At 45.6% G+C, this 23,440-nt stretch overlaps 2 protein-coding genes across 6 annotated transcripts in view; both read left to right on the forward strand.

The window, feature by feature from the left end:
• IL17RE (interleukin 17 receptor E) overlaps nucleotides 1-23,440 on the forward strand; it is a 46,815-nt gene that overhangs the window by 21,953 nt on the left and 1,422 nt on the right. Inside the window, exons 1-16 of one of the 5 annotated variants that reach the window (XM_060631700.2) lie at nucleotides 13,731-13,767; nucleotides 13,997-14,168; nucleotides 14,512-14,527; nucleotides 15,098-15,220; nucleotides 15,854-15,951; nucleotides 16,175-16,358; nucleotides 16,453-16,592; nucleotides 17,465-17,533; nucleotides 18,425-18,491; nucleotides 19,702-19,877; nucleotides 19,959-20,006; nucleotides 20,089-20,134; nucleotides 20,304-20,452; nucleotides 22,423-22,491; nucleotides 22,989-23,040; nucleotides 23,124-23,222. In XM_060631700.2, coding sequence (XP_060487683.2) covers nucleotides 13,742-13,767; nucleotides 13,997-14,168; nucleotides 14,512-14,527; nucleotides 15,098-15,220; nucleotides 15,854-15,951; nucleotides 16,175-16,358; nucleotides 16,453-16,592; nucleotides 17,465-17,533; nucleotides 18,425-18,491; nucleotides 19,702-19,877; nucleotides 19,959-20,006; nucleotides 20,089-20,134; nucleotides 20,304-20,452; nucleotides 22,423-22,491; nucleotides 22,989-23,040; nucleotides 23,124-23,222 — 1,534 coding nt within the window. In that variant the 5' untranslated portion in view covers nucleotides 13,731-13,741. Of the gene's footprint in view, nucleotides 1-13,729; nucleotides 13,768-13,996; nucleotides 14,169-14,511; nucleotides 14,528-15,097; nucleotides 15,221-15,853; nucleotides 15,952-16,174; nucleotides 16,359-16,452; nucleotides 16,593-17,464; nucleotides 17,534-18,424; nucleotides 18,492-19,701; nucleotides 19,878-19,958; nucleotides 20,007-20,088; nucleotides 20,135-20,303; nucleotides 20,453-22,422; nucleotides 22,492-22,988; nucleotides 23,041-23,123; nucleotides 23,223-23,440 lie in introns of those variants that run through there. The other 4 variants (XM_060631701.2, XM_078442775.2, XM_060631703.3 and 1 more) reach the window with 4 other exon arrangements.
• Nucleotides 5,298-8,331, forward strand: JAGN1 (jagunal vesicle mediated transporter 1). The gene is made up of 2 exons (XM_060631738.3): nucleotides 5,298-5,538; nucleotides 7,389-8,331. The coding sequence occupies exons 1-2, from the start codon at nucleotides 5,450-5,452 to the stop codon at nucleotides 7,849-7,851; spliced, it is 552 nt and encodes a 183-aa protein (XP_060487721.1). The 5' UTR covers nucleotides 5,298-5,449; the 3' UTR covers nucleotides 7,852-8,331.

A 23,440-nucleotide genomic window follows, 5' to 3' on the forward strand; every position in this document is an offset into this window, starting at 1 on the left:
ATAAGTGAGAATGATCTGGGGAAAATCTCCAAGATCTATTGTTTTTTTTTTTAATTTGATCTATTTTTTTTTAATTTTTAATGTTTATTTATCTTTGAAAGAGAGAGAGAGACAGAGTGCAAGCAGGGGAGGGGCAGAAAGAGAGGGAGACAGAATCTAAGCGGGCTCCAGGCTCTGAGCTGTCAGCACGAACACGATGTGAGGCTTGAACTCACTAATCACGAGATCGTGACCTGAGCCGAAGTTGGTCACTTAACTGACTGAGCTACCCAGGCGCCTTCCAAGATATATTATTAAGTGAAAATAAAAACCAAGGTCTTTCATAGTGTGTATAATACAGTGCCTCTGTATTTTAAAAAGGGTAAAATAAGAATATGACTTTACATTTGGTTGTATGTGCTTAAACTCTGGAAATACATACAGTAACTTTAAAATGAACACAAAGTGTTTCCTTTGTTGGGTAGAGTCAGGTGGACTGGGTTTAGACCTGGGAAGATGTGGAGCAGAGTTGAGGGTAGGAGTTTTCACTGTTGTATGTGTTTTAAAAATTGGAGAACTTCATTTTGATACAATTTGCTTTCTTTGTAATCTTATATATTTTATTTTGTGCATTTAAAAACTTCATTTTGGGGGCGTCTGGGTGGCTCAGTTGGTTAAACGTTAAACGTCCTACTTCAGCTCAGGTCCTTATCTCACGGAGTTCAAGCTCCGCATCGGGCTCTGTGCTGATGTCTCAGAGCCTGGAGCCTGCTTCGGATTCTGTGCCTCCTTCTCTCTCTGCCCCTCCCCCAACTTGTGCTCTGTCTCTCAAAAATAAATAAATGTATAAAAAAAAATTTTAAACTTCATTCTGAGTAGGGATCCCCAGGCTTCCAAGGAAGACTGCCGCACAAAAGCAGTCACAAATCACTGATCTAAATGATCATGCTTTTCAATCATTGCCCTTCCCTTCTGACCATTTGTATACTTTTTAAGTTTATTTATTTATTTTGAGAGAAAGAGAGACAGAACCATTGTGTGTATGTGGGGCAGGGGTGGGGTGGGGTGGGCAGAGAGATAGGAGGACAGAGGATCTGAACCAGGCTCTGTGCTGACAACAGAGAGCCTGATGTGGATCTTGAACCCATGAACCATGAGATCATGACCTGAGCCAAAGTCGGATGCTTAACCAACTAAACCATCCAGGTTTTTGTATTTTAAAATACAATACATTTATATTTTAAAATAACAGCTTTATTGAGATATAATTTCCATACCATAAAGTTTTCCCTTTTAACGTGTACAACTCGGGGCACCTGCATGACTCAGTCAGTGGAGCATCCAACTTTGGCTCAGGTCATGATTTCTGATTTATGAGTTCAAGCCCCACAGCGGGCTTGCTGCTGTCAGCGCACAGCCCTCTTCAGATCCTCTGTCCCCCACCCCCTGCTCCTCCCCCACTTGCACTCTTTCAAAAATAAATATTTTTTAAAAAGGTGTACAATTCAAAGGTTTTTAGTATATTCACAAAGTTGTCCAATGATCATTACTACATAATTCTAGAATATTGTTTATGTTTATTAAGTTTTGAGAGACAGAGCACACATGAGCAGGGGAAGGACAGACAGGGAAACAGAGGATCTGATGTGGGTTCTGTGCTGTCAGCAGAGAAACCAATGCAGGGCTCACACCCCTATGATTCTAGAATATTTTTATCACTCTCAAAAAGAAACTGCATACCTATTACAATTACTTCCTGTTTCCTTCTGTTAAGCACTACTTTACTTTTGGTCTTATGGCTTTGCCAATTCTGGATATTTCATATAAACGGGATCATACAATATGAGGTCTTTTATGACTAGTGTTTCACTGAGCATAATATTTTCAAGGTTCACCCACGTAGTAGAATGTATCCTTCTTCACTGCCAAATAACATTCCATTTATGAACACACTACATTTTTATCCATTCATCAGTTGTTGAACATAGGGTTGTTTCCACTTTTTGACTACTGTTAAGTAATGCTGCTATGAACATTTGTGTGCAAATTTTTGTGTGGATGTATGTTCTCACTTCTCATGGGTATATATCTGGAAATGGAATTGCTGGGCCATACGGTAACTCTATATTTAATTTTTTGAGGTACTGCCAAACTATTTTTCCAAAGTAGCTGTACCATTTTACATTCCTACCAGCAATATTTGAGGGTTCCAGTTCCTCCACATCCATGGCAACACTTGCTATTGTCTGTCTTTTTTTAGCCATCTTAGTGGGTGTGAAGTGGTATTTGATAGAGATTTGGAAATGCATTTCCCTAATGACTAATGGTGCCAACCATCTTTTCATGTGCTCATTGTGCATAAATTTATTTATATTGTTTGATTGCTAGACCACATAAATGCATTATCTAGTCAATATTTCACATTAAAAATAAAGAATCACAGGCCCAACTCTGAAGAATGATTTATTTGGGTAAGGGTAAGACCCAGAAATACATGTTTTTAATAAGAATCCCAGGTGATTCTATCACACACGGTCCTAGACCAGGCTTAACAGACACTGCAACATACTGGGCAAGAACCATGGGAACTGATGTGGGAGCAGGTGATTTTTTCTGGAGTAATGAGATAGATTCTAAAGGGTCAGCAGGATTTCCATAGGGCAAGAAAAGACATTCTAGAGAGTATAGGGAGAGGGGACAGATACAGGCATAATTTACCTCATTGTGCTTTACTTTATTGTGCTTCACTTTACTGAACTTTGCAGATATTGCATTTTTCATAAATTGAAGGTTTGTGGCAACCCTGTGTTGAGCAACTCTATCAGCACCATTTTTCCAGCATCATTTGTTCACTTCATGTCTCTGGGTCACATTTTGTTAATTTTCACAATATTTCAAACTTTTTCATTATTATTATATTTGTTATGGTGATCTGTGATCAGTGATCTTTGATGTTACTATTATAATTGCTTGGGTGCACCATGAACCATGCCTATATAAGAAAGAGAACTTCACCAACAAGTGTGTGCGTTGTGACTGCTACACCAATTGGCCATTTCTCTCCCCATCTCCTTCCCTCTCCTCAGGCCTACCTATTTCCTGAGACATAGGAAGATTGAAATTAGACCAATAAGTAATCCTACAGTGGCCTCTGAGTGTTCAAGTGAAAGGAAGAATCACAAGTCTCTTACTTTAAATCAAAAGCGAAAAATGATTCAGCTTAGTGAGGAAGGCATGTTGAAAGTCAAGGTAAGCTGAAAGCTAGGCCTCTTGCACCAAACAGCCAAATTGTGAATGCAAAGGAAAAGTTCTTGGAGGAAAGTAAAAGTGCTACTCCAGTGAACACACGAATGATAAGAAAGTGAAACAGGCTTATTACTGATATAAAGTTTTAGTAGTCTAGATAAAAGATCAAACCAGCCACAACATTTCCTTAAGCCAAAGCCTAACTGAAAGCAAGGCCCTAATTCTCTTCAATTCTATGAAGGCTAAGACAGGTGTGGAAGCTTCAGAAGAAAAGTGTGAAGCTAGCAGAGGTTGGTTCATGAGGCTTAAGGAATCTCTGTAACATAAAAGTGCAAGGTAAAGCAGCAGGTAGAAGCTGCAGCAAGTTATCCAAAAGATCTAGTTGAGATAATTAATTAAGGTGGCTATGCTAAGCAACAGATTTTCAATGTAGATGAAACAGCTTTCTATTAGAAGAAGATGCCATCTAGGACTTTTATAGCTGGAGAGAAGTCAATGCCTGGCATCAAAGCTTCAAAGGACAGGCTGCGTCTCTTGTTAGGGGCTAATGCAGGTGGTGACTTTAAGTTGAAGTCAGTGCTCACTTACCATCCCAAAAGTTCCAGGACCTTTAAAAATTATACTGAATCTATTGACTGTGCTCTATAAATGGAACAACAAATCCTGGATGATAACATGGATGTTTGTTTTTTTTTTTTTTTTTTTTTTTAACGTTTATTTATTTTTGAGACAGAGAGAGACAGAGCATGAATGGGGGAGGGTCAGAGAGAGGGAGACACAGAATTTGAAACAGGCTCCAGGCTCTGAGCTGTCAGCACAGAGCCCGATGTGGGGCTCGAACTCACGGACCATGAGATCATGACCTGAGCCGAAGTCGGCTGCTCAACCGACTGAGCCACCCAGGCGCCCCAACATGGATGTTTGTAATGTGCTTTACTGAATATTTTAAGCTGGTTGAGACCTACTGCTCAGAAAAAAAATTCCTTTCAAAATATTACTACTCAGGGCGCCTGGGTGGATCAGTTGGTTGGATTTCTGATTCTTGGTTTCAGCTTAGGTCATAGGGATCAAACCCTATGTCAAGCTCTGTTCTGTTAGTGAGAGACTGCTTGGGATTCTCTCTCTCCTTCCCCCCCACCCCACCCCCATGCTCACTCTCTCTCAAAATAAACATTTTTTTCTAAATGTTACTGCTCATTGACAATGCTCATTCAAGAACTCTGCTAGAGATGTATAAGGAGATAAATGTTTTCATGCCTGTTTCATCCATTCTGCAGCCCTTGGACTGAGTGGTCATTTCAACTTTCAAGTCTTACTATTTAAGAAACACAATTTTCTGGAGCATCTGGGTGGCTCAGCCTGTTAAGCATGCAACTTTGGCACAGGTCATGATGTCATGGTTTGTGAGATGGAGCCCTGCATCTGGCTCTCTGCTGTCTAGACAGAGCCTGCTTTAGATCCTCCCTCTCTCTCTGCCCCTCCCCCGCTCATGCTCTCTCCAAAATAAACATTAAAAAAAGACACGATTTTCTTTTTCTTTCATAGCCTTCACATTTAAAAAAATACAATCTAGTTATCTTATAGTATATCCTTAAATTTAATCTATCATCTCTTCATGATTAGATTCAGATTAAGTATTTTTGCCAGAAAGATCACAGAAGTGATGCTGTGTTCTCAATGTAACAGGATGTCAGTTTGTCTTATTACTGTTCAAGTTAACTTTACTTGGTTAAGGGGTACACCCCAGGTTTTTCCACTATAAAGTTACCATTTTCTCTTTGCAATGATTAAGTAATCTATGTGTCAATGATGTGTGCTTTTGGGACAGTTTCAGAACCTTTTTAAAGTATCATTTCCCCATCTGTGAAGTGGAGACAGCGCTGTCTTAAACTCATATTAGAGTTTAAAAGGTGAACGTGTTTGATAATCTAGAAGATACGGTGCAGAAAGATGGCAAAAAGATGCCTTCCGTGCCGCTTAACTGCTTCCGCACTCCAAAAGGGCAGAGTCAGGATCGGGCCTGGTCCAGAGAGCGTGCGCGTGCGCGAGGACGTGACCACAGAGTCGGTCCTCCTGAGACAGAGAGGCCGGAAGTTGTCCCCACAGAAACGCGCCGCTGTTAGGGTGGCGAGTGAAGGCTCTGGTAACCGGGTGTTTAGGGTTCTTGGCCCGGTAGTTGCGGCGAGGGTCGGTGTAAGGGGCTCCGGGATTTGGGGCGGGGATAATGGCATCTCGGGCAGGCCCGCGAGCGGCCGGTACCGACGGCAGCGACTTTCAGCACCGGGAGCGCGTCGCCATGCACTACCAGATGAGGTATGAAAGTGAGGTTGGAAGCACGGAGCCCTTCTCTCCAGCCGGAACCCGTAGGGCTTGGGAAGAGGTGCCGGCCGGCCTCGGGGTCTTACTTCCACCCCGCATCCCGCCAGTGCGCACCTGCCAAGTTCCCCTCCTCCCATGTTGGCCTAGGGCCTGTCCCCAGTTTCGGGAAGCCCCACTGCTGCCATAAACGCCACCCCCGTGATCTTCCCTTTGCCTTGGGAGGGTCCAGTCCCTACCCTCTAGGCTCCTGAGTCTTCCGACGCTGGCTCCTGTGACCTCGGAAACCCAATTTTTAATTGAACTTCAGTTTCCTTATCTGTGAAGGGGAAAGTAATCTATTTAGGTTTTGGTGAACAATTTAGTGAGCTAGTAATTCGTGTAGAGAGTCTGTCCAATACATGGTAGCTGTTGTATTTCGGGCCGTTTTGGGGAATGTGGACCATAGAGTCCACCCTTTACTTGCCTGGAATGAATTTTATGAACATTCCCCTGTAAGGGGTATTTCTACATTCGTTTATTCAACAAATCTTTATTGAGTTTCTACCCATCAGGCATTGTGCTAGGCACTGAGGATACAGTAATAAGCAAAAACAGATCTGGTCTTTGTATGCATGTTATACCTTCAACAAAAAAGTTTCTTTTAAAAAAGACAAAATTGGGGGCGCCTGGGTGGCTCAGTCGGTTAAGCGTCCGACTTCAGCTCAGGTCACGATCTCACGGTCCGTGAGTTCGAGTCCCGCGTCGGGCTCTGGGCTGATGGCTCAGAGCCTGGAGCCTACTTCCGATTCTGTGTCTCCCTCTCTCTCTGCCCCTGCCCTGTTCATGCTCTGTCTCTCTCTGCCTCAAAAATAAATAAACGTTAAAAAAAAAAAATTAAAAATAAAAAAGACAAAATTGGTCCCTGCCTTCATGGAGCACGAAGTCTACAGGTGACTGATTTTTTTACCCCTACCTCTCCACATTTTCTATAATGAATACTTTTAAAATAAAAACTTGGAAAAATTGATTTTCTTTGCTTAAATTCATCAAACTCTCCCAGAATGTTTTTCACATCCTTCCAGAGTTTTGAAGAATGACAAGCTTTTTGGACTTTACTTTCATTGTTAATCCTTGGACCCTGCCCAAGAGATATCACAACCCGAACCAGTGTTTTGATGACTGTTCAGAGCAGAAACTGCCCTCAGGGGTGTGAAGAGGACACATTTAGGACCTGAGAGAAGAATAAGAGAAATATGTGTGCTTCCTTTGGATATAAAATCTATTCTAGCTGGGCAAATAATGAGCAGCCTGAGTTGATTTCCTCACTGCCAGTATCTCCTTCTTCTAGGCTATATTCCTGTGGTGCAGTCAAAATCATCTCTCTGAATACACAGCTCTGAGTTACTCTTTTGCCTTTTATGTGACTCATAGTCTTTGCAACTTCATATCCTGCTACTCCCCTTCCCACTGCAAAGTATTCCTGCTGCACCACCTGCTTTCCTGGAACACAGTGCTAATGTCTTTTTGCCTGCATGCTATTACCTCTTAATGGTATGTGCAGCTCCACCCACCCTTCAGAGCTCAAATATCACTCTCCTCCAGCGCCCCTTCTCAGACATCCCATCCTAAGCTGAACTGATTACTCCTTCCTGTGATCTCATATATCTTGCAATATATATTTACTAGACCTCTTCCACTTCATTTTCCTATTATTTTTTCTTTTGTTCCTGTTCCCCAAGCCTCCAGGCAGGGGCTGTATCTTATTCATGTTTGTATCCCAGTGTTCCGTTATAGTTGCCTAGCATATAGTTGGTGGTCAGAAAATTTTGAATGAAAGGTACTTCTTCCTCTGCTCTACCCCACAGTGTGACCCTCAAGTATGAAATCAAGAAGCTGATCTACGTGCATCTGGTCATATGGCTGCTGCTGGTTGCCAAGATGAGTGTGGGACACCTGAGGCTATTGTCGCATGACCAGGTGGCCATGCCCTATCAGTGGGAATATCCGTATTTGCTGAGCATTGTGCCCTCTCTCTTGGGCCTCTTCTCCTTCCCTCGAAACAACATTAGCTACCTGGTGCTCTCCATGATCAGCATGGGGCTCTTTTCCATAGCTCCTCTCATTTATGGCAGCATGGAGATGTTCCCCGCTGCACAGCAGCTCTACCGCCATGGAAAGGCTTACCGCTTCCTCTTTGGTTTTTCTGCCGTCTCTGTCATGTACCTGGTGTTGGTGCTGGCAGTCCAAGTGCATGCCTGGCAGTTATACTACAGCAAGAAGCTCCTAGACTCTTGGTTCACCAGCACACAGGAGAAGAAGCGTAAATGAAGCCTGCCTGATGGACTGCTCTGTGGGGTTGAAGCCTGGGCCTCCCATTGAGTGGAGTGAGAAGTAGAGGAGCTGCTCTGAAATCTTTGGTGATTTTGGCAGCTGTGATGTTGGCAGCTAGTGCAAACGCAGTCCACGTTCTGGAAAGCCCCTCCTGTTGCCATCAGCTAAGGTGGCAAAACTATATTTAACTTATTCCTGGTTGGCTGGAACTGGGTGATCAACAACTGTAGAACAAACTTGTTGAAGTTGAAGCCCTTCTGGGGTTTTCTTTAAGACCGAGCCTCATTCTTGCCTCTTGGTCATTCTCTCCACTTTCATCAATTACCCCTTAGCCACCAAGACTGAAGGAGATAGGGAGTAAATCAAATTCTACTTCAATCTATAGGTTGTGGGGCAGGAAACATTTGCGAGGCTCCCCCTGCAGGCTGTGGCATTTTAATGAAAAGAACTTCAATAAAGTTAGAACTGTCTTGTCCACCCTGTGCCTTGTGTTGGGATTTGACAGAGTGTGAAAGGTATGTTGCTTGAGTGGCCTTAGGCCCTAGGAGGTAGGTAGTTTCCTGAGAAACCTGGAAGTAGCCATAGAGAAGTGAAGTGGCATAGGGAACATAAGTCATAGTAGCAGCCCTGCAACTGATTACCAGAAACTACCATGGGCCGTACATTTAATCTCTCCACCTGTAAAATGGTCCAGTCTCATTTATCCTGCTTGGGTTATGGGTTCTTTTGGTTGGATATTCATGTTTATCATTCACTGTTAACAGATCGTCAGTTATGTGTCTAATAATATATTATGGCATCCAAAAGATTTTTAAAGTATCCCTGCATGTAAGGGAGCTTGCAATCTGGGTGAAGCATGATATACATGTGAAACAACTAATGAGCACGGGATCTGATGGCATGGAACAGATAAGTTAAAAATGGAAATGGGAAAGAGACCTGTGAACTAAAGGCTCTTTTCACACCTAAAAGTCTGACATACAGTAAATATTTATTGCAGGAAAGATGTGTGTCCCTTTGTTCTTGTGCCCTTGACTTTATTATTGTCTCTGGATGATATTCAGGTCTCTAATGGCAGATCTCTGCCCTCTCCAGAGTTCTAGTCATCTTTTTAACTCATTCTTTTATTCCATAAACATTAGGTATACACTCTCTCACTCTTAGATACTGGTAGTACTTCTGCAAAAGCTTTTTCTCTACATGTTCTGATTGTCATCTCAAACTCAGTGTGTACCAAACTTAGCTCCTTGTCTTCCACCTCATACCCACACCTCTTCCTGCATCCCTGTGGTGCAAGCAAGTACACCAAGAGCACAGTTCTAGATCATCATCAAGTCTACAATGTGCCACTATTTTTTGAACAATCAAAATACTTCCATCTTTTGACATTCCCAAGATGTGATTCCAGTGTACCAGTCTTGCATTATCTCCCAATACTCTCACGCAGTCTTTCTTGGTCAGTACAACCTCATGAGTCCTCATAATTGCTTTCATGTTTTCCCAGTTTGCTTAAATATTTCCCCTTTATACCTTCATATGCCTTTATTGCCTATCCTTCAAGATTCAGTTTATGTGGTAATTCTGGAGCCTTCTGGTTGCTTCAATTTGAGGAGTAAAGGGTTCTTTCTTTGAATCCACATGGCATTTTTATTTTACCTCTTATTGACAGAATTACTTGTTTACATGTCTTTTCCTCACCCCTTGCTCAGTACCTGACACATAGTGTGTACTCTGTTGAATGAAGTAACTTGACCTACTATAGAGTGAAGTCAGGATGTATTGCATAGAGGAAAAAATTAGACTGCGGCAGGAGTAGAATTTGGAGAGTGAAGGAAAGCAGATGGAAATGTGTGGGTAATGGAATTATGTGCATCAGGCACAAATTGATTATTTTCAAAGAATTGGGATGCAAATAAAAACTTTGAAAACTTTCAAAAATAAATAATGTTAAAATTTTCTCTGATTATTGGAATGATATTTTATAGTCTTAGAGTGCTTTTGAAGACCTATTATGGAAATAGCTGTGAATGGGGGAAAAAGCCATTTGTTTTATTTTTGTTTTCTGCTTGTTGGGTTATTGGGAATCTGCTTTTCCAGTCATTTTTTTTTCCTGCCTCAAGGTTGTAGCATTCCCCGAAGCAAACAAGATCCCCTTTGAAAGAGATCTTGAGTTAATGGGAAGAACACTATATTGGATGGTGGAAGATGGGTTCAAGTACCAGCACACCTAGTCCTATGGCTAGGATCGACACTGCATATTTCACAGGATTGTTTTGAAGACAAATGAAGTATTATGAAGATGTTTTGTGAACTATGTAACAGTATATAAATGTAAGGAATGGTAATTCCCTAATGTTTGCACATCTAGAATATAGGCATTGGAGGGACCCTTAGCATCTGGTCCATGAGAAAGGCAGTGTGGTGTAGTGGAGTGAACAGTTTCTGATATTAGATTGACTTAGGTTGGAATTCTACCTTTTGCCTTGAGCAAGATACTTGAGTCTCTGATTTTGATCTGACACGTGGGAATCATAGTAGCTACCGGGATTGTGAGGATTAAATAAAATACATAGCAGGTGCTTAATAAATATCCAGATCCCTTTCCTTGAAGAGCATTGTTAACTTCCCTTTCTCACACTGGGGGTCCCTACCTCCTCTGTTAGGCGTAATTTCTTGCCTTGGAATTCTAGAGGTTGATCCCTTCTGGAACAGCAGAAATGAGGAAGGGACACTTGTCCACTCTTGGTTTACATTTGTCTAATGGGTTGGCCCCTCTTGTCCAAGGTGTCCTAACAGTAGTAGGCACAGTTGCCCCAACAGACTTTAAGAATCAGCCATTACAGAAAGAGCCTGGAGGTGCTGCTGCATGGTCTGACCAGAGTCCATATAAGAGTAAGGCTCAAGAAAAACAGCTGTCCACGGCCCCCACAGTGTACTCTGTCTCTGAGCATGTTCATGGGCCTGCCAAGACTTCCTCAGCTGCTGGCTTGGTCCCCAAGTAAAGGTTATTAGAGCATGAAGTCTGGGGTCCGCTCCTTCAGACACAAACCACAGATGAGGCAGGCTCAGCCATCTTGCAAGAGGACAGGGCCTCTGTGCTACAGTTGGCTTTTACTCTAGTTGGCTACCTCTTATTTCCAGCCGGTTACTCCTGTGTTGACACTTGCCAAACAATCTCTGCTCATCTGGAAGTCTGACCACTAATTCACTGTCATAAGACCTGTTCTTTCCAAATCCTTCCTTCACATTGTTAACCCTACTAACTACATCACATTGCTAAATCTAGTATTTCCATGGACCATAGGGCCCAGAAACCCTCTGACTTCCCACAGATCTCCCCAAGCAGTGTGTTCTGGCAGAAAGAGCCAGAAAGATAGGGTGGTGAGTCCCAGCTCTCCATTTTTGTATTTGGGCAAATTACTTAATCTTCCTAGTGTTTTCCAGTCGGTAAAATGGTTTAATAAGACTGACCTCAAGGCTTGTAGTACTCATAAAATGAGATATGGCCCAGAGCCTGATAGTAAGAGTTTAGCAAATCTTGAACTGATTCCCTACTCTTTCCCAGGATGTGTTGGAACTCACCTTCTGTGCTTTTGACTTTAAATCATTTTTGGAACACTCTTCAGTCAATAGGCAAACTAGCAGACAATAAATAAAACACACCTTCTTTTCTCTCTTCTATCTTTCTTACTCATCTTTATTCTTTTTCCTTTTCTAGGTGCTCGTGTTCTTCCCTTTCTATTCTTTTTTCCCTTTGTATGTGTGAATGTGGGTCCTTTTGTTTCTTTTCTGCTTCTCCTACCATACTTCAGCCAGGGTCAGGGAGAAATTAAGGAAATATTTTCACTGTGACAGAGCAGAAGATATAAGAGGTTAAGAAAGAAAAGTATTCTAGAATAGAACCAAGTCTCTTACTTTATGCCCTTAGCGTTAGAAATTGCATTAGTTATGTAGATCTAAACCACTTTGGTTTTGGTAAATATTGAGGGGGAAAACTACTTAACCTATCCTTAGTATGGCCAGACCACATTTTTCTTCCTTCATATCTTAACTAATCGGATTTTTAAATTTATTTTTGTTTAAATATTATTTTGTTGTTTATTTTTGAGAGGGCGCAAGTGGGGGAGGGGCAGAGAGAGAGGGAGACAGAATCTGAAGCAAGCTCCAGGCTCCGAGATGTCAGCACAGAGCCCAACAAGTGACTCAAATTCTTGAACTGTGAGATCATGACCTGAGCCGAAGTTGGATGCTTAACCAACTGAGCCACCCAGGTGCCCCTTAACTAATCTGTTTTTGCAGTGATCGGCTCCAAGGCCAAAAAACAGATCCTTGCCATGCAAACTCTTTTAGGTTCCCAGGAGCAGAGGGAGATGAGGCAGTGGGAAGAGAGACTACAGGATGGTAGAAAATGAGATGAACTGTGGGAGGCTGGCAGAATTGGAGCTCCCTTATGAAGTGTTCTCTCTCTCTTTTTTTAATTCTTTTTACTGTTTATTTTTGAGAGAGAGAGAGAGACAGAGTGTGAGCAGGGGAGGGACAGAGAGAGAGGGAGACACAGAATCGGAAACAGGCTCCAGGCGCTGAGCTGTCAGCACAGAGCCCGACGCAGGGCTTGAACCCACAAACTGCGAGATCATGACCTGAGCCGAAGTCGGGTGCTTAACCGACTGAGCCACCCAGGCGCCCCTGAAATGTTTTTTATGAAATGAAAAGAATAATTATCACTTACCTCTCTCATAAAGTGATTAGGAGGATCAAATATGAAAGTGCTTGTGAAATGTGAAGCAGATAAATTGCTACTTAAATGTATCATTTATATTTATTCAACTACAAAACACCTATTTCTCTTTTTTTTTAAGTTTATTCATTTTTGAGAGAGAGAGAAAAAAAAACAAACAGGGGAGGGACAGAGAGAAAGGGAAAGAGAGAATCCCAAGCAGGCTCTGCACTTCGAGTGCAGAGCCTGACACAGGACTGGAACGCACAAAGGCAAGACTATGACCTGAGCCAAAATCAAGAGTCAACTGACTGAGCTGCCCAGGAACGCCCAAAGCACGTATTTCTTGACATCCACTGCTGTGCATTGGAGAACTTAACTAATAGGAAAGGGTCCTTATCTTCTGAGGAACTCAAAAGTTAGAGGGTATTTTTAGGATAATGAGTACAATGGGTCTTCAGACTGTGGACCTGAAGACTCAGAATTGGCCTAAAGAAGGTTATAGTCAGGCTACAATCTCAAGATGACTTAACCCTGTAGGTGTGCCCCAAACTTGCTTTCTATGTGTGTCACCAAAATGAGGACTAAAGCAGTTCAAATGCTCCATGAGCAGGAGGAAGCTGTGGGATGATAGGGAGGGTCCCCACAAAGCCTGGAGCCTCGTCAGCATCAGAAACCACAGAAAACCAGGTCAGTGCATGGGGCCTGCTCCCTCAGCTCCAGGGCTCAGCTATGAGTTCTGGGGCTTCCTGAACAGACAGTACTGATTAGAGGATCCTTGAAGCTGGAGGTCCCTTTGGCTTGGAGCCCTTTGCCCAGAAGAGCTGGGTGGAGAGAGGAAGCTAGGCTATAGTCCTGAGGGTCACCCAGGTAGGGAGCAGGAGGAGTATGGGAGCATGTGCGATTTATATGCATCCTGTAATGACTTTTTGTTGTTCTGTTCAACTCTAAGTGGTGCCTTGGTCACCATTGTCTCCAGGCCCCATTGCAGAACAGTGCTTAATAGCTCTATTAATTCTCTAAGTGAGGGGATGTAGCATGTCTCCAAGGAAGCTCCCAAGTCCAAGAGCGGTAGTGGGCGGGTGTTGCGGCAGTAGGAGGGGTTAAGAAATAGGTACAGCCCTCCATCCTCCTAACCCTGTGCTGGCCTCTTTCCTGTTATTTCTCTGCATGAGCAGGAGCCCCTTGCCCTCCAGGTGGGGGCAGTAGGATTTGGGGCAGGGGGCGGGGGGGGGGGGGGGGGGGCGGCGTGAGCAAGCGTCCCTCAGTCCCTCCGCTAGGGGAAGGAATGTGGCCTGGCTGGCTGGTTAGGATCTAGGATCGAGGAGGAGCTTTGGGGCAGGGCGGGGCAGTGGCAGGCTGAGGCGAGGGCTCCTGCTCCCTGCACTCTCTGCTACTGAACAACAAGTCCCTGCCATCCTTCAGGCTGTGCAGCCATGTTCTGGGGGCTCTGACCCCACGGAAGTCCATGGGGAGCCCCAGACTGGCGGCCCTGCTCCTGCCTCTCCTGCTGCTCATTGGCCTCTCTGCCTCCTCTGGGATTGGCTGCCCCTATCTTCTGCACTGGAGCACCCACTGTCTGCTGGCCTCCCACATGGTAAGATACCCCCACTGCCCAGTGGGGACAGCTGCCTGCCACAGGCTGGTAAAGGTCCCCACTCTTCGGCCTGTCCTCTCCTGCCTCCCAAGTCCCTGTGCCCTGGTGACAGCCCCATTGTGTCGTTTATATGGTCTCAAAGGGGTAGCCAAGGTTCTGGTGTGCTGAGGGCCTGGGCAGGGTTGAGCTAGAAAGAAAAGAGCTAGAGTGGATGGGCTATTAGCTTATGGACCTTAGAATTAGGTGATTTGAACCAAAGACCCCAGGGAGAATGCCCCCCATGGGAATCTCTACTAATAATTCTTCTCTCTTTTCTTACCCTTACTGGGCCCTGTGCCTTCAGGAAGACGCACTCACTGGTGAGTCTCATTCCCTGCCCTGATTCTCTTCTTTGCCCCTTTTGTTCCAGATCCCTAATGAGCTAGTCATTTTTGTTCCCAAATTGGGAAGTAGCATAACAAGGAAAAATCACGGGGTTTAGAATCAAGACAAGCCTGGATTTGCATTGCAGTTCCACCACATACTCCACATGTGGCTGCAAGCAGTGCCCTTAGTCCCTCTGACTCTCCATTTCTGAGGGGTAGAGCAGTGCGGTAGAAATGATGGTACCATGAAAACTGTTGCCCCTGGGCTGAGGGGAGGATTAAATGAGAGACAGGATAATCTCTCTCCCTTAACTGATCCCTCATTCCTGTCGGAGATACAACACTCCTTCATATCTTATGGTACATTCTGGTTTACAAATCATTTTCCCACATATTATCTTACTTGATCTTGACAACAGTCCTACTTTATGAATGAGGAAGCTGAGGCTTAGAGAGATCCGTCACTTGCTCAAAGCCACACATCTCAGTCTCAAGTGCAACTTGTCTGAGGCAAGAGGGACCTTCTTGGACCCTATCATTTGATTTTCTTATCATCCTTCCTAGGAGGGTCTGCTCATATTCCTTGCCATACCCAGTTGGCCCTTCCTGTGTCTCTAAAGTCCTGGTGTGCTCAGCTCTGGCTCCCCGCCTGCTATTTACACCTGCATCTGATGTCAAATCCTTCAGGTATGAGAAATAGCTCTTTGGGCCCTTCTCAGTGGAGATGGTAATTAGGAGCATTGACGGGGGGCAGGGGGCAGGGGTGCGGCAGTGTGAGGAAAGTGGGACTTATCATCCTAGAACAGATGTCTGTCCTATTGTCAACCTCAACAGAGACAGGTCATCCTAAAATAGCATAGCATGACTGATATTCATGGGTTCACTTTTATCATTTTGTGAAGGTGTTTCTCCTTTCCACTGGTACCAATTCTTGGCATTAAAATGTTTTAGTTCTGTGAGTTTCCTATTATTACCTTCTATTCACAAAGTAAGATCTTTCTTAATTCAAGTCTGTATTTTAATTGCCTAGCTTAGTGCCTGGCACATACTAAATGCCCAGACAGTGTTTAACAATTGGCAGCTTCTAATTTTTCACTGCTGTAAATAATGCTACAGTGGACATCTTTGCATATATATAGCTTTTTCTCTACCTAAGGAATTAATCCTTTTTTGACTATATCATAATTTTTAGGACTAAAGAAGCTTGATATCATTACCCTCCATGATCTCAAATGACTTCCTGCCTAACATCAGGCCACACTTCCAGGTAGGGGAGGGGCAGTGAAGGGCTGGATAGCCAATGTGTCCTTTCCTGCGCAGACCTCCAGGGGGGCTGGATCCACTTCCTGGTGCAGAAATACAAAAAGTCATACAAGTTCCGGTTCTGTAGGAGACACAAGATGCCAGCATCTGCTCAGGTACTCCCCCTGCCAGTTCCAGCCCTGCCTTATACCCCACAGCCCTTTCCTTTCTGGCCTTTCATTTTGTTCTCTAGCCACATGAGAGATAGAGAACATGCTGATGAAGTAGACTATTCTGTCTGTTACACAGTTAGGGAAACTAAGGTCTAAAGGTTGAGCAACTTGCCTGTGGTACCCCAGGTTCCAGAAGCAGTAATAGAAGCCCGATTCCTGGCCTAAGGCCAACCCTGTTCTCTGCCTACAGAGGAAGCTGCTGAATAGCTGTTGCCTGTCTGAGAAGGGTCATCACATTGCTGTCCCCTTCCCAGACATCTCTCACAAGGGATCACGCTCTAAAAGGACCCAACCTTCATATGCAAAGGCAATGGAAGGTCTCCCCAGACCCAGCTCACAAAGGCATGGAGGTAGGCATGGGGTATGACCAGAGATGGGTGCAGCCAAGTAATGGTGACTGCGCTAAGGCCAAGAGACAAGACTACCAGTTCTCCTTCTCCCCAGGGCCCGAGTTCTCCTTTGAATTGCTGCCTGAGGCACGGGCTATTCGAGTGACCATTCCCCCGGGACCCGAGGTCAGTGTGCGTCTTTGTCACCAATGGGCACTAGAATGCGAGGAGCTGAGCAGTCCCTTCGAGGCCCAGGTATGGAGTGTTGTCTCCCTTTGAAAAACCAGATCACACAGCACTGCAGCAAAAAGGACCTCTCTGTTGTACACATGGGGAGACTGAGGCCCAGAGAGGGACAGTAATTGTTTATGACCTTACTACATTTCTGAAGTGCCTAACATTAAGCCTTCTTTGGATTAGACAGAAAATGCAGAAGGGAAAGGGCAGACAGAGAGACCTGGAGCAGCCATGAACGCCTAGCAGAGAAATGAATATGGCATTTATCCCCAGTGAGAAGACCGTTAATGAGATTCAGGTTGCACTAAGAAGGCTTTTCAATCCGCCCCGCCCCCCGCCAGGAAGTGGTCACATCTGTCTTGGTACCCTTCCATCTCCTTCCTTTTGTTGCTGCCCCTCAGAGAATGAGATGTTCCCCATTCACTCAACCTGGGCCCTGATACCCCACTTGAACCTCCAGTTGTGGATGCCCTTGTATGCACTTGGTATCATTTGCAGGGAATGAGGCTATACCTCTGATTCCCTCAGCTCTCTTCATTTATAAAAACAAAGATCATTTTAGATGCTGGCATTTAATTAATCAAGTTAATGCTTCTAGCACCTACCTGGCGTAGAGTAGGGTCTCTAGAAATGTATAATCCTTTCCCTATTTCCTCCCTTTCCCCACTCCATATATTGAGATACCCAGAGCAAATAGACTACAGAGCAGGGACCTCCCTCCTCCCTGAGAGGAAGTTTCTTGGTGAAAGAAATAACTCTCCTATAAGAAAAAAAATAACTCTCCTATAAGAGGACCTTGGCCAAGGTCCCAGCTTCCTGCTGCCCTTGTCCAGGGTGCCTAAACTCTTTCGGCAGGCACCTCTTCACTCCTTTTGCTGCTTTGTCAACAGAAAATTGTGTCTGGGGGCCATGCTGTAGACCTGCCTTATGAATTCTTTCTGCCGTGTCTGTGCATAGAGGTGAGCAGAGGAGAATGTATGGGTTGTCCATGGCTCCAGTCCTAGGACTCCTAGAGGCACAGTTGGTCAAGCATATCTCCAGTAAGTCAGGCCTTAAAAAGACTGGGTATTGATGAGATGCTTGGGAAGACTGCTACCAACTTGACTGTGAGCCACACACTGGGTCAGAGATGGAAGTGTCCTGGGACACTTTGGGGGGTGATTCCAACTTAGTCCTACCCAAACCCAGCTTTCCCTGGTTCAGACTGGCCTCATCCCACAGAGACAGAATACACAGTTGCCTTCGCCGTGTGTTCTGAAGAGTCACAGTGGAGGCACATGTGGCCACTGCAAAGTTTCATGTGGCTCCAAAAGTCTTGTCCCCATAAGCTCTCCATAGCAGCTCTCCAATCCTTATGAAGCTGAGGTGCCTGGCGTTAAGACTTATTTGAACTAAACAGAAAATTCAGGGGACCTTGTTAACCAGGAGGAGACAAAAGGGAAGGTTCAGGCAGATACCTGAGGCAGAAAGCAACAGCCAGGGTGTTTGGGCAGTCCAGGGGAAGGGGTCCACACAGGGCACCGGACACCTTGGGAATCACTGAGGGCAGAAGCCAGGGAAGCCAAAAGTGGAGGAACATGGACCTCTCCTCTTTTTGGGGAGGATAGGTTCTGCTCTCCAGGGAGAAGAGGACTCAACCCCAGCCCCATACTTACTGGTCTTGCTCCTGTACTCTGGTCACACACCACTTACCCTTGCCCATACGCTGCCCTGCTTCCCCTCATCCATGCTCTGCCAGTTCAGGCAGCTTGCATCAGGGAAGGGTCAAGCCAGAATGAGTTTCAGATGTAAGTGATACAGGAAAAGCCATTCCTATGACCTTCCCTGACTGCTCTCCCCTGTCCCCGCAGGCATCCTACCTGCAAGAGGACACTGTGAGGTGCAAAAAATGCCCCTTCCAGAACTGGCCTGAAGCCTGTAAGTGCTGTACATATGCACTCTTGTGTATTCACAGCCTCTCTCTCTCTCTTACACACACACACACACACACACACACACACACACACACACACACACTTTGCACCTATGCTGTGGAGGAAGTCCCAGAAGCCATGCAGGCACTTTCCGTGGAGTTGGTGGGGGAAAAGGGCTATCACATCTACCAATCAGCCTGCCAATATATCAGTATTGAACATTGTACTAGGCACTGTGAGAGGTTCAGAAATATGAGACCCAGCAGGTGGTGTTCTAAGAGGATGGACCAGAAATCTTGGGGTCACATCCCACTTATTCTTCTCTGAGTCTCAGTTTCTTCGTCAGTAAAGTAGTGATACCTTCCCTGCCTTACTTTCCAACTGTTGAGGAAATGAATGTTGAATTCAATATTTATGTGAAAGTGGTTGGTGATGTCTAAAATGCTGTATATATGTTATTATCCTAAAATTAAAGAGACAGGACCCTGAAACATAATAAATGAGAAGCACAAAGCAGCCTACAGTCCAAGCCATTGTTATAATTAAGGATTAGGCTGTAGATCATAAACTCAGGAAAGGGAGAATCCCATGCAGGCTGTCTGAGCAGAGAAGGTCTCTTATAGAAGATGACACCTGAGGTGGGCTCAGAAAATGGGAAGGATTTTATTTTTTTTAATGTTTATTTATTTTTAATAGAGAAAGAGAGAACAAGTGAGGGGGGGGTGCAAAGAGAGAGGGAGACAGAGGATTTGAAGCAGTCTCCATGCTGACAGCAGAGAGCTGAATGTAGGGCTTGAACTCACAAACCATGAGACCACAACTGAGCCAAAGTTGGATGCTCAACCAACTGATGCTCACCCAAGCAGGATCCCCATGGGCAGGATGTCAAAAGGAGAATAGGGAGGGGAACATTCCTGGTTCTAAGAGGAACCTAAGCAAAAATATATGGATTTTGAGTTTGGGAGCAGCAGGGAGCTGGCCAGAATGGAGGCACAGGAAGGAGAGGAGACAGTTTAAGTAGAAAAGGTCATAAAAGGTCTGGAGAAGGCGTGCTCATTTATTGGGTACCTAGACATTCCAGCAACTCTGCTGGCTGTCTTCAAAAAGTCATCCCCTGCTGCTCTGGGGATTGGGGTGCAAAGCGAGGCTGAGGCTGAAGCAGGGCCTAGGCCTCCCCAGGCCTCACTCTCTGCCCCTGCCTGCCGCCTACCCAGATGGCTCGGACTTCTGGAAGTCAGTGCACTTTACTGACTACAGCCAGCACAGTCAGATGGTCATGGCTCTAACACTCCGCTGCCCACTGAAGCTGGAGGCCTCCCTCTGCCAGAGGCAGGGCTGGCACACCCTCTGTGAAGACCTCCCCAATGCCACCGCTCGAGAGTCACAGGGGGTGAGACAGGCCTGCCCAGGACTCCCAGGACCCTGGGGCCCAGGGCTCTGCTCCCTGACTAACTCCCTTCTCCTACCACAGTGGTATGTTTTGGAGGGAGTAGACTTGCACCCCCAGCTCTGCTTCAAGGTACAAGCATGGGTGACAGGGGATGGGGAAGGGTATGGGTGGTGCCTAGAGCTTGCTGACTTGCCATTCTTGGATTTCTCAGTTCTCTTTTGGAAATAGCAGCCACGTTGAATGCCCCCGCGGGACTGGTGAGCCAATAAATGACCCTTTTGGGACCCCCTTCCACCACTTAACCCTTACCCAACTGTGACCAAGCCAGACTCTAGCCCTGCCCTGACTTCTCTATCAACCACAACCCAGCTCCAACCATTCCTACAAACAGAATGTCTTGTATTATGCTCTTTCCCACCCTGGCAGCCCCATCCTGGAATGTGAGCATGGATACCCAGGCCCAGCAGCTGGTCCTTCACTTCTCCTCGAGGATGCACGCCACCTTCAGTGCTGCCTGGAGCCATCCAGGCTTGGGGCAGGACAGCTTGGTGCCCCCTGTGTATAGCATTAGCCAGGTATGGCCTAGTAGCCAGGGTTTGTCCCTCACCCCCACCCAAGGTCGTGTTGCTAGGAGCACAGCAGGTGGAGGCAAGCAAATCTCTGACTTACATCATGTGATTATTTGTTTACTTGATCAGCCTTTGTTGGCTGGTTTCTCTGCCAGTCAGCAGGGTCTTTAATGGGGCAGTGTCTAATCCATTTAGTTTCTGAACTTACAGGGAATAAACAGAGGCAAGAGGCTGACCCTCTTACATCCAGCTGTCTTCTGACCCGGTCAGTCTGCCACATTTTATACCAATGCCCTCTCTGGAAACCCCTGTCCTCTTCCCCTGTGTTCCTGCTTGCCTCCACAAGGCACTTGGCAGAAGTTCCCTGACTGTCTTGGGAGACAGAGTCCCTGGAAGCTAAAGTCCTTTTTGCAGAATACTGTAAACCACTGACAGATTTAACTCTATTATGTGAACTGAGAACAGTTTGACTAGCAGACTTTCTTCTGTGGATCTAAAATAAAAACCATAATAAAATATATCCCCCAAACCATAGCACCAATCTGACTAAGCATGGTCAGCTTTTTCCAATTCTTTCTTAAATGCTCACTTGCAGCTTGGTTACTTGTTTTGAATTTTTTTTTTTTTAACATTTATTTATTTTTGAGACAGAGAGAGACAGAGCATGAACGGGGGAGGGTCAGAGAGAGAGGGAGACACAGAATCGGAAGCAGGCTCCAGGCTCTGAGCCATCAGCCCAGAGCCCGACGCGGGGCTCGAACTCCCAGACTGTGAGATCGTGACCTGAGCTGAAGTCGGACGCTTAACCGACTGAGCCACCCAGGCGCCCCTGGTTACTTGTTTTGTATTCTATGAGGGCTCCCAGGCAGACAGATGGTAGCAAATGTTTAAGATTTAACACCAAGCCATGCTTAAGATTTAAGACAAAGTCACATGGGATAACCTAAGATTGAGTGCTAAAGCCATGGACTCATCTCTCTCTGTGAGCTGGGGAAAGAGCACCTTCACTGAGTTCAGCCGTGGTTTGAGAGTCACTGTGTCAGCATCTGCTGACATCTGGCTGGAGAATGGGGTCTAGGACAGAGGTGGTACAGGGGTTGGAGGTGGAGAGAGTTTCCAAAAGATGGAGACTCTGGTCAATTCCCTAACCAACACCCAGAATGTAGAGTGGAGCCATACCCTGTCTGTAAACAGATGGCAATCAATTCTGTCCAGTTTAACATGTATTTATTACATCCCTTCTCTGTATCTACTCTGTATTAGACTCTGGGAGCTACAAGAAAAGTATTTTACACAGTCTCTGCCCCTAAGGAGTTCAGTACTAAATGAATACACACTACACTGTGGAAGATAGAGGGTGTTCACATGCACACTCACATGTGATGCTCTCAATAACCTGGTAAAATAAAGATTACTAGTCCTCATATATAAATGAAGAAACTGAGGGTCAGGGAGAGAGGTAACCTATCTCCATGCAAAGATCACACAGCTAGGAACCACAAAGGCAAGAGTTAAGCCTGACTTTTTAAAATTGTGGTCTTCTGACTTCACAACTTAGGTTCTCTCCCATGAACAAGCCATCCCCTCAGACATGTGGGACAGAGAAGGGAGGCAGGGTATAATTAGCCTCCTTGGTTTGTGAGCTTCTGGAGGACAGAGATGACACATCTGTGTCTTCTTTCCTCAGGGCTTGACACAGAGTAGGCACCCATAGTATGTTTGTTGATGAATGCCTGATCGCCTGATTAATATGTATCTGTTCAGTGGTTCAGATCCAGGAATGATCACAGAAGGATCTGAGAATGAAGCAGGGGGAAGACTTTTTTGTCAGCAGTGGCACTTGGCTTTAAGCCTGGGTAGGATTTGGGTGGGGGTAGAGGGGAGTAGAAAGGAGGAAGAGCATGGGCTAAGACTCAGACTGGACAGAACCAGATGTGACTCTATGGGGATAGGCATTCTGTTCTTTGTTCCCACAGACTCAGGGGTCAAGCCCAGTGACGCTAGACCTTATCATTCCCTTCCTGAAGCCAGGGAGCTGTGTCCTGGTAAGGAATCTTACCCTCACTCTGCACATTCCCCCTTAGCATCTACTCTTCAGGGGGCACATGGGGCAAATGCAGTCTGCAAAAATGTTTGGTTTGGCCAACATGGTGTTTGAAATTGGAATTAGTTGCCACCATTTAAATATTGGAGAGTTCATATTTTAAAAAGCTGATTTCTGGCTTCTCCTCGAAAATCAGAAAACCTGGTACTGTGTCCACATTCAGGCATGGTGACAATGGGCTTGAGCTCAGTGGCATCTGATTACTTCATTCAGGGCCTGTGCCCTCCGGGTCCTCATGGACACCCTGGCCAACTTTGAGTTTATTTTTTGAGTTTGCCACTCTTGACCTGTTGTGTGCCCAGCCAGGGCTGGACCAAACACACCCTGTGCTGGAGAAATTCCCTATCCAGGGGAACTCCCCTTCTGTCCCCATTCAACTTCCCCTGGGAGGAGGGGCCACCCTGGCTTACAGGGATGGGGGGGGCTCTGTGCCTTCAGGTGTGGAGGTCAGATGTTCAATTTTCCTGGAAGCACCTTTTGTGTCCGGATGGTGAGTTCTTGGGAGAGTGGGGTGGGGTAAGAAGGAGGATGGGCACTGAGGACCCTGGCTTGGCCTCACGCTGCTTGACTCAGTCTCTCATAGACACCTGGGGCTCTTGATCCTGGCACTGCTGGCACTCACCACCCTCTCGGGCATTGTTCTGGTCCTCACTCGCCGGCGCCCACTGTCAGGTAAGTACACTCGGGGGTAACCTGAGGATTCAGATCTGCACAACGTCTAGGCTGGTTGCCCCCCACCCTTCCCCTGCTTAGACTCCCTTCTCGGATAGTCAGGTTCGTGCTGCTGCACCAAGCTCTCTGCTACCCAGGGTGGGGAGCCTCAGGCCCCCTAGTGGTCAGGAATGGTTAAGGCAGAACAAAGGTCCCTCTGTGCAGGTGGTTACTGTTAA

This window comes from Panthera onca, chromosome A2 (genome assembly GCF_046562875.1).
Source record: "Panthera onca isolate mPanOnc1 chromosome A2, mPanOnc1 haplotype 2, whole genome shotgun sequence".
NCBI lineage: Eukaryota > Metazoa > Chordata > Mammalia > Carnivora > Felidae > Panthera > Panthera onca.

Excerpts from the sequence above, each read along its gene's own strand:
- JAGN1 (XM_060631738.3), top strand. The coding sequence starts at position 5,450 with ATGGCATCTCGGGCAGGCCCGCGAGCGGCCGGTACCGACGGCAGCGAC. Across the intron at positions 5,539-7,388 it reads GCCATGCACTACCAGATGAG|TGTGACCCTCAAGTATGAAA; the intron begins GTATGAAAGTGA and ends TCTACCCCACAG.